The sequence below is a fragment of the Myotis davidii genome, unplaced genomic scaffold, assembly GCF_000327345.1.
Source record: "Myotis davidii unplaced genomic scaffold, ASM32734v1 scaffold299, whole genome shotgun sequence".
NCBI lineage: Eukaryota > Metazoa > Chordata > Mammalia > Chiroptera > Vespertilionidae > Myotis > Myotis davidii.
The window spans coordinates 6,497,110-6,507,913 of record NW_006293088.1 but is presented as its reverse complement, the minus strand read 5'-3'; the positions used below and the strand labels follow the sequence as shown (position 1 = coordinate 6,507,913).

The following is a 10,804-nucleotide window of genomic DNA, read 5'->3' as shown; positions in this document are numbered from 1 at the left end:
AGGGAAATTATGAATAAAAAGGATATTAATATTAGCTCAGATAGCTTTGTTCCATTTAGATTGAATGAAAACTAGCTGAGACCTTCCAAATGATCTCCCTTCAAAATCATTCAAAATTTGCTTGGGCCCTGGTTGAGTAGTTCATTTGGTTAGAGCATCATCCCAATACGCCCAGGAGCTGGGAACCTCTGGCTCGAGGGCCACATGAGGCAAGCGAAATCATTTGGTCTGGTCCTACCAAGGCATTAGGGATGAGTAAATTAAATGTTTGACCAAATATAGCAGGCTAATTTTTAAGTTGATAATTTTGTATGGACCACGAGTTATGAATATCCAGATGGCCCTTGGCAGAAAAAAGGTCCTGCACCCTTGCAATACGTCAAGGTTTCAAGTTCAATCCTTGGTCAGAGCACATACAATAATTGACCAATGAATGCCTAAATAAGTGAAACAACAAATTGATGTCTCTCTCTCTTTCTCTCTCTCAAATCAATAAATTAAAATTAACAAACATTTGCTAAGGAAGAGTAGAATGATTGTTAACTGAGAGTTTGTTTAATATTTATTATAGCTAGCATATTTATTTTATACCTAGTTAATAAAATTGTGACACTACTAGAGCTGGTAGTTTTTCTTCCTATTTTATGTTTATTTTTAATACAAAGGGATTGAGTATATCATGAACATAGAGTACATTTATCCTGTTTATAAGATTTGGAATCTAAGTTTGTTATTTTAAATAATTAAGAAATGTTATAATTATAGGTCTTTTGTGCAAATCCTCCTTATAGCAATGTGCTTTACCACTTTAATATGTTTCTGGAAATACATTATTCTGAGTAGGGAGGGGGCTGCTTATGGGTTTTAGTTTTATGGTTTTGGGATATAAATGGTGTATAAAATACTTTTATTGTGTGCCATTTTTCTTAATTTTGGCTACGGGAAGCTTTTGGAAGAGAAAGTTTGCTGAAGATGTCACTGGGATTTTTAACAAACCCCACATATGCTGTGATAGAAAAGTTAATATAAAGTTACAGTGTTACCACACTGATACATTAATTATAGTTGCAGGCAAATTCTTTAGTAGTTTGCCAACAACAGTATAATTGCTACATAGAGACTTTGAGATTTAGATAAACAAAATTATTCTGGAGAATAAACGGCTTTTAAGTACAAATTTTGTTTTGACTGCCTTGTTTTTTAATGGTTAGTAATTTAAACATTATTTCTGCATCTGTGTGCTGAAGTAACAAAGTAGGAAAGAAGGCAAGGAAAAAAGGGTAAAATTAAGGGACTTAATGAATTGTGTAAGGCTAATTTTGACTTGAAGGGACTCCACAAAAGAGAGGATGGTCTGTGGCTCATCAGTAAATGAAAACCTATGGAACATTTGTGATAGTCCTTTTGAAAGCATTTCCATTTATCTTGGATAAGGGTCTGCAAGTAAGCCTTTCCATGGAAGATGCTGTCCTGGTCTTCACTCTTCAGCTCTGCTAAGGAAATGACAGCCACTGCAGGAGGAATAAAACATTTGAAGATGAAAAGGGAAAGCTGTGCAAGATGTAGGGAGAGGATAAATGTGGGATCATCTTCCCTTTGGACTGGGGAAAGAACAATAAGATCTTTAGTTTTGAGACTGCCTTTCTGATATATGAAGGGAAACTTAAGAAAACAGCCTTGAAACTAGACAAGGTCTGAACAGTGTTAGGGAGCCAAGGCCCAGAGGTGAGGGTGAGCAGAGGAGTTATTGGGGAGGTCAGGATGTAGCCTGAACAAAGACTCCTTCCCCTAGGGAATCCAGAGGATGGTTATGGTAATAAGCATTGTAATAGTAGCAGCTAATATAGCTTTACTTCATCCTTGAAACATTTCCGCCTCTTGGCTCTCAGTACCCATGCTCTCCTGATTGCCTTCCTGACAGGCCATTCTCCTTCTTCCTCGCCTTCCTGTGTGAACCAGGACTTTGTCTCTTCTCTTTGAGCTCTTCTCTGTCTCTAGAAAAGACAGACTCCCTAAGTGATTTTACCCAGGCTCAATGCTTCAAATGTCACTGAAGTGGTGGTGACTACCAAATCCATTTCTCTAGCCTGGATCTCTCTAGAACTACAGGCTTGTCTGCCCAGCTGCTAACTTAACTCTACTTGAAAGCCTAAGAAGTATTTCAACAGAAATACTTACCTTTCCTCCCTACCCACCTAAAGTGGTTCTTCCTTCATTCTTACTCATTCTTTTATTTTGGGGTCCCTTTTGCCTCCTCTCTCTTTCTTACAGGCCACCTGTAATTCATCAGTAAGCACTGTCATCTCTGCCTTCACAAGCTATCTTGGATCCAGTTACTTTTTACCATTTTCACTCTTATCTAAGTCAATAATACTGCAGTAGCCTCCTGTTTCTCGCTTCCTGCTCTTGTTTCTATGCAGTAGCCAGTCATAGTTTGGAAAAGTAAATTAGATTATGTCACCCCCTCTGCTTAAAATCCTTCCTTGGCTTCTATTACTTTTAGAATTAAAAAACCCCAAAACACAATCCTCACATTGGCCACAAGGAATTTGGCCTCTGGCTAGCTGTATGATTTCACACCTTGTCAATGTTTACCCGTCTGATTACACTGGTGGTCATACCTGTTCCTCAGATGTATTCAGATCCCTGCTTAAATATCACCTTCTCAGAGGTGGCAGCCTGCCCACTCTTCTTTGAAATAACCACCCCTGCACTCACCTTGTATCTCCTAACTCTCTATTTTGTGTGATTATAGGTCTGTCTCCTCCATTGGCTGTACACTCCAGAAGGATGGAAATAACTTTTTTGCTTGCCATTATATCCCCAGCACAGTGCCTGGTGCATAGTTTATACTTAATGAATGCGCTCAGTGAATGTGTCCCATGAATGAAAGTGCTGTTTAACTTTTCCTTTCTTAAAATGGGATCCTGAGATTTTTTACAACCACCATTTCTTTAGAAAGATTATTAGCATGGAAGCCAATTCAGGCTTGGGATACTTGGAGAGTTGAGCACACTTAGTAAAAGCACAGACAGCAAAGACATAGGGACTATTGGAAGACAAGGCAGAAGATCAGGAAAATGGACTTGTCTAGTTGGATGCCATTGTAATGTAGTATTTTTGTTTGTTTGGTTTAATATTTATTAAATTGATTGGGGTGACATTGGTCAATGTGAACATATAGATTCAGGTGTGGGTTTCTGTGTTACAATATTTGTATATTGCAGTGTGTGCCCACCACCCAGGGGGTGGAAATAGTAGGGTATTCTAATATATGGTGACAGGAGAAGATTTGACTTTGAGTGGGTGCATGATTTTTTTTAAAGTTCTAATAGCTTTCTTTTTCTTGTGGGTAAAACACCATAAACCCTAACTGCCATTAACCCTCCAGTCCAGCACGTCTCCTCTGAAGCACTGGACTGAGTAATGCAGTGTTAACATCATTTCCCAGCGCTCCTGCAGTCTCCCTTCTCAGGCCTGCATGAAGTTAGGGAGTGGGCTATTACCTGGGAGAATAGCATTCCTGGTAGAGCAGTAAATAGAGTCTCTGAGCAATAATTACACCGTGTCTTTAATAATAAGAAGGCCAGTGGACCTGGAGTGAGGGGTGAATCTTTGTAGAGAAGGTCAGACAGGGAGTGGGAGATGGAGCCATTATAAAGCCTCCTGGGGTTTTACTCCATGTATAAAACCATTCGATGGGAAGCCATTGAAAGGTTTTCACTAGAACCTTGACAAGGAGGTCTGAGAAAGCTCACTGCCTGCAATGTGGCGATTAGAATCCTCCAGGACACGGGTGGGGGCGGGGAACCCAGTCAGAAGGCATTGCATTATCCAGGTGAGAGAGATGGTGGCTTGGCCCAGGGTGATATGATGGTAATAGTAAGAAGCCATGGGATTCTGGATACATTTGAAATTGGAGCTGACAGGGTAGATCAGAGGTGGAAGGTGAGAGAAAAAAGTCAAAAACGACTACAAGATCATCTGTGAAAAGTTGCTTGTGGAGGTGAATCCAGGTCTGGAATATAAGAGAAATCTTGATTGGAGAAGCCTCAGGTGCAGAGGAGTTTAAAAGGGACCTTGAAAAGGGTATGAAAGGTGATTTTATAGGAAATAAAGCAACTGAAGTATATAGCACTTAAAATAAGAGTTATGTTCTGACTCAGTACTCAAAAAGTCTATTCCTTGCAGGAAAAGTGGTCATTTTGATGCTGGATGACACCCAAGGAGGTCAAGGGAGGCCTCAACCTGATCCAGGTTCTTGTCACAGAACAAGAAAGGATTCAAGGCTGTGACAGAGGATTTAGCAAAGTACAGTAAATTTTTTAAAGCGATAGTACGCACTCGAGATGTGCGAGTGGGCAACCTCGGAGAATGAGACACCATTCGATGGGGGTCTGGGTGGAAAGTTTTTATTAAACGTGATGATTACTGAGGGCAAAGGTACTGAAAGCACAGTAATTACTGCTTGAAAGTTTCATGAACCATCACGTGCAGGAAACCAGCTTCACAAAAGAAGCCTACAAGAAGTATGTCAAAGATGACATGAGATCAATTAAAGGGAAACTTGAAGAACAGACACCAGAAAGAGTAAAACCTTTGATGATGGGCTTCAGAACAAATCAAGCACATCCTTGCTAATTTCAAAACCTACCAGCTCTTTATAGCTGAAAACAGATGGCATGGTTGCTCTGCAGGACTTCCGTGAGGATGGTGTAACTCAAATATGATTTTCTTTAAGAATGGCTTAGAAATGGGAAAATGTTAACAAATTTGGCAATTTGGATTTATCACCTGTCATCATAACGGGCTGCTGGTTTTATTTTTTATTGTCTACAGTTTTACATATGTCTCCTTTTTCCCCAATTGACACTACCCGCCCCCAGTCATTTCCACCCCAGGCAAGCCCCCACCACCCCAGTGTCTGTGTCCATTGGATATGCTAATATCATGCATACAAGTCCTTTGGTTGCTCTCTAACCTCCCCCCACCGCCCCTACCATTTGTCTCTGGATCTATTCTTGTTCATCAAATTATGTTGATCATTATATTCCATATATGAGTGAGATCATGTGATATTTATCTTTCTCCGACTGGCTTATTTTGCTTAGCATAATGCTCTCCAGTTCCTTCCCTGCTGTTGCAAATGGTAAAAGTTCCTTCTTTTTTATAGTGTCATAGATTCCATTGTGTAGATGTACCACAGTTTTATTTCTTTTCTTTTTTTAAAAAAAAATACGAAATGCTTCATGAAATTGCATATCATCTGTGTGCAGGGGACATGCTAATCTTCTCTATTATTCCAATCTCAGTTATGTGCTACTGAAGTGAGCACCTGGCTGCTGCTTTCCATCTAAACATGAGGACTAGGACAATGGGACTGATGTTATCTTGAGCTCTTTATTTATTTTGCTCTTGATATATTTGGAGTAGAGGCATTGTTTTTAAGAATAACGGGTCATATAGGTTGTCTAAAAATAAAATGCATGTGAACTCATTTGAAAAAAAATAAAAACCAAGGTAGAATACCTATTATTGAAAATTAACATTTGTGTTGTGCTTTACATATTTAATTCTGTGAATTATCTCAGTTTTTAATAGGACGCAGAAGTGAAACAATACCCAAGATCACACCAAAAAAATCTAAATATATTTTTATTGTTTTTCGTATGCATAGAATATTGAAAGATATCGATATATAGGCACTGATGCTGGTTTTTTGAGTTCAAAACCTATAACCTTTCTAATGAAATGTACTGTCTCCCCCATCTCTCTTTTTTTAGTGTCTAAAGTTTTACACATCGATCAGCTGCCTCCTGCACACCCCCTACTGGGGATGTGCCAGCAACCAAGATACATGCCCTTGACCGGAATCAAACCTGAGACCTTTCAGTCCGCAGGCTGATGCTCTACCCACTGACCAAAACCAGTTAGGGGCCCCCCCTCTCCTCCTTTTATTAATGATTGGAAATATCCTATTTCTTAGTTGGGTTAAAGGAAGAGGGTTAGATCTCAACTGTTACTAATTCAGAAAGAAAAGTCCGTTGGGCCCTGCCGGTATTGTTGAGTGGTTGAGGTCCCCCCCCCCCCCCAACGCGCAAGGGCACATGCCCAGATTTCAGGCTGGATCCCCAGTAGGGGGTGTGCAGAGGCACCTGATCAATTATTCTCTCTCATTATTGATATTTCTCTCTATATATCCCTTTCCTTCCTCTCTCTCTAAAATCAGTAAAAACATTTTAAAAAAGAAAAATCCTTTGGCACATTTGAAAACATTGATTCATTGTCTGTGGAAGTAATAGTGGACTATGATGAGTTCAAGTGCTGTCATTAATATTTTTATAAGTTTTTTTCATTTGCAGAGTCTGGGGTTTCTTAATCTTGTATCAGGAAATATTGCCGGGGTCCGACCCCAGCGGGTCCAGGGGTTCCCAAAGGTGTGGACGGAGTCGGCGAAGAAGGAATGGCACGGAGACAGCGTTCAGTTGATCAGCAGCCTAGGCAGGATCTCTAGCCAAGTTCTAGTCAGGATCTCCAGCGAAGTTCTGGGTAGGATCTCCAGCCAGGTTCTGTCGCTAAGTTCTGTCGCTTGTTGTCTTGTTGCATCTGTATGTATACCAGTTGATTCTAATCCTATCAATCTCTATTCCAAAGGTTAGGGCGTTTCTTATCTCCATTCCAGGGAGTAAAGATTATGTAGCTTAAGCATGATTGTTCGTAGTTAAAGAGATTAATTACCCGCCTGGCACTTAGTGAAGGGGTTTTATTCCCTCCCTAACTTCAGGGGAAAATCTCTACTGGGGAAACGACCTTTCTCGGAGAGGTGACCTTGGTTAAAACACAGTGCCACGCAGGTGAGCAAATATATTAAGAACAGTATGCGATATATGCCAGGTCCCTTGAAACAGCAAGGATGGACCGGCTCCCGGCAAAATATTAAAGACAATATAATGTATATTTAAATATAAAGAATACTATGAAACAACCCTATAACTACTACCCAACCTAACATAGAAATTACCCATGCCTTCAAAGGCTTTCTGCTTACACTTTCCCCTTAAAACAGGTAACAATATTGAATTTTGCATTGTTCTGAGGTATCTTAAAGAATATTTTTTAGGAATTTTAAAAAATTTAATATTTTGGGTAAATTTAATCTTGTTTTTTAAAAAATATATTTTTATTGATCAGAGAGGAAGGTAGAAGGGAGAGAGAGATAGAAATATCAATGATGAGAGAGAATCATTGATTGGCTGCCTCCTACACACCCCACCCTGGGGGTCAAGCTCGAAACCTGGGCATGTGCCCTGATCGGGAATTAAACTGTGACCTCCTGGTTCATAGGTTGATGCTCAACCACTGAGCTACACCAGCCAGGCTGACATAACTATTATGTAAATAACTTTAAAATTATACTTTGGTTTATTTATGTTTTTCAAAAGGGTTTTGTTTAAAAAGAAGCTTGGTGTCAAAGCTGGAAGCTAGGAACATTTATTAGTTTCAGAAGTTTCAACAATCTGGGAGGAGTGAATATCGACGAAAAGGATTTTGTGTGTATCAAGAAAATTACTGGTGTAGTTTTTCTTTTTCTTTACTAGGGAAAAGAAAACAAAAGGGTAGGATCTGAAAACTAGATCTTTCAGTTGTTCTTGGCAGAATTGGTACCAATTAAAAGACTTAATGAGCCCTAGCCGGTTTGACTCAGTGGATGAGCATTGACCTGTGAACCAAAAGGTCCTGGGTTCAGTTCCGGTCGAGGGCACGTACCTTGGTTTCAGGCTCCTCCCTGGCCTGGGCCCTGGTTTGGGGCATGCAGGAAGCAACCAATCAATGTGTTTCTCTCACATCCATGTTTCTCTCTGTCTTTCCCTCTGTCTTCCACTCTCCCTAAAAGAAATCAATGGAAAAAATATTCTCCGGTGAGGATTAACAAAAACAAACCAACAAACAAAAGCCTTAATGAAACATGCTTAAAAGATTTATAATAGCAAATTTTCTAAAGGTTAGAAGTGTTTGGTTTAACCATGTTTTTTTAATGGTGAAGACTTCAGAGGTCATATCCTACGTCTCATCTCGTCATTGTCCTTATTGCTGAGCCGCTGAAATCTGGAATGTGGTTCATGCAGCATGACACTAACTTCCTTTTGGCTTGGTAGAGTTTGTATGTGGTCTTTCATGTTTTAGGAACTATGATCCTTAAGTTTCTAGTTTTAAATGGGTAAGAAGAGTATTAATGCCTGTGGTATACTTTTAGGGGTAGTCATAATACATGTGCATACACATACCTATATGTGTGCATATTCATTAAAGATGCCTTACTGGCAATGGCTGCATGTAGGGAATAAGCATTTTAATGATGAGTATTTTGGCTCAGAGTGGGCTCTGGAGATAAACTCTCTAAGTTCGCATCCTGGATTGGCACTAGCTAGTTCTGTAGCCTTGGGTAAGTTATTTAAACTTCTTTGTGATGGTTTACCTATTAAATGGGGATGATAAAGCGTCTGCCTTATTGAGTGGTTGGGGGGATTAAATAGGTTAGTACATAGAAAGCACTTACAACTGGGGGGAGTGCTCCATGAATGTTGGCTGTTACTTAAATATTATATGTAATGCCTTTTGTTTAGAAACTTCTTCTTTGTTTAGGTTACCATTTGTGTGGGGGGAGATGTTCTTTCTAGAATCATGTCTCCCTGTCACATGATTATGTGCAGTGTGAGCCTTAGTAATACTCTCAGCATTTGAGGTTGGAACGTATGTGGCCCTACCCAGTGGAATCCAGCAAGAGCAAGAGAGAGAACTAAGCACCGTAGCAACTGTTGCTATTTGTGTCCCGAGCAGCAGCTGCTCTGGACAGATTTATTTTTTAATCCTGATCTCACTGATACCCTGGGATGTGGCCCTGCCTTGGAGAAGTAGGTTGGTGTAGATGTCTGGTCTTTGAGGAGGTTTCATGACCACGTTACAAGGATTCTATTCCATGTGGAATCTGAGGAGCCAGCGCTTTGTGTTTATGAGAAAAGGGGAGGGGCTAAGCCTCAGCAGTCAGTCCCTGAAGTGAACTGTGACAGGATTAATCACAGGAGAAATCACTGTTAGTATGGGCAGTGAGACTTCATGCTTTTCAGTCAAAAAGTAATTTTGCTGTAAAAACATTCTACAGAAGATTTAGTGGTCTGTGATTCCACTGTACACACTCGTATACACAAATGTACACACATACATATATGAACACTTACGTATTAGTTTGTCAGCTGTGGATTTCAGAAATAAGATTATCTTTCCAATGAATGCTTTATTACCAAAAGCTTTTCTGAAGTAGACAGAGCTTTAAAAAGAGTCTGTTTCAAATAGTGGGTAGATTGATTCAATAATTTTCTAATTTTTATTTCTGATGTGTTGAAATATTTGAAGCCTTACGAAGCACCTTGAAGTAGTAATATGGCCCATTTCCAGATTTTGGCTGCTTTCTTACCTCGGGTTCACTCATAAAGTATTTAATGAGCACCTACTGTCTACCAGGCTCTGCTCTGAATCCTGGTGACCCTTAGTGAATGTTACTGGTCTGATTATTTTCAAATTATATATGTAGATCATCTATTAAAAATGTGATTATTTTTGTTGTTGAGTACCCTATTTAGATTCAGCAGTATCAATTTACTGATTTGGATGTTTTGAATTTACCATATAACCTCATGTTGAACTAAAGAACATGTAACTGAGTGACTTAAAAAATCAAAACATTTTCATCCTCTAGGTATTGTTAACCCAAAGAACCCAAAGGAAGCTCCAAAGTCCTTCAGCTTCGACTACTCCTACTGGTCTCACACCTCGGTGAGTACACTCATGGTGCTGCAGAGGAGCAGGGTTTGAAGGGTTTTTTAATGTGTTTTAAAAGAGCTTTCAGGTCCAACAAGAAAAACAGGGGTTACCAACACCTAGGAAAATGGAGAGTGGGGCCCTTCGCAGTATCCTTACTCAGTATAGAATCCTTTGTCTTGCTGGCTTCTAGGGCTTTTTCCTAAACTAGGATTTGCTTCTGCATCTCCTTGTTAGGCATTCTTTAAATCTTTATTTTTCTTATTTTGTGTTGGAAAAGGAGATGTTTTAAACCAGCGGTCGCCAACCTTTCAGACCTCATGGACCACCAGTGTTCTGCAGACCACCAGTTGGCGACCCCTGCTCCAAAGGTTTCCTTAAGAAAATTTTCTTGGAGCTCCCTATGAATGGAAGAGTGATATTTGTAAAGTAATGGAAAATGAAATGTAATCATGTTAGATAATTTCATGTAGATATTTTTATGTATGGCTGACCTGGATAATGGATAACTCCAATAGTACATGCGTGCGTATAAAATGAGAAAAATAACATGTAGGGGAAACTTTAAAAATATATGTTTTAGGTGATTTGTCTGATTCAAAGCACTTGTATTTATTAGAGCAGTAATCAAATAAGCATAGGAAAGAATATGAATAAAATGTCATTTATTTCTCCTTTTAATCTTTACAGCCCGAAGATCCCTGTTTTGCATCTCAAAACCGTGTGTACAATGACATTGGAAAGGAAATGCTCTTACATGCGTTTGAGGGATATAATGTCTGTATTTTTGCCTATGGGCAGACTGGTGCTGGGAAATCTTACACAATGATGGGTAAACAAGAAGAAAGCCAGGCTGGCATCATTCCACAGGTAAAAAACAAACAAAAAAAAGCGAAAAACCTCTGTTCCTCATTACTCCTAGTCTTCAGTGGCTTTAACATTGTTTTTATTTAGCAAATGTTTATTCAGGGACTATCATACTAGGCAG

The 10,804-nt window shown here is 39.5% G+C and overlaps 1 protein-coding gene across 15 annotated transcripts in view; it reads left to right on the top strand.

Annotated features, from left to right (window-relative positions):
• The window catches only part of KIF1B (kinesin family member 1B), a 123,849-nt gene that overhangs the window by 12,064 nt on the left and 100,981 nt on the right, over window positions 1–10,804 (top strand). For all 15 annotated transcript variants that reach the window (XM_006766734.2, XM_006766738.2, XM_015565896.1 and 12 more), the window contains exons 2-3: window positions 9,755–9,831; window positions 10,507–10,686. In XM_006766734.2, coding sequence (XP_006766797.1) covers window positions 9,755–9,831; window positions 10,507–10,686 — 257 coding nt within the window. The remainder of the gene's footprint in view (window positions 1–9,754; window positions 9,832–10,506; window positions 10,687–10,804) is intronic.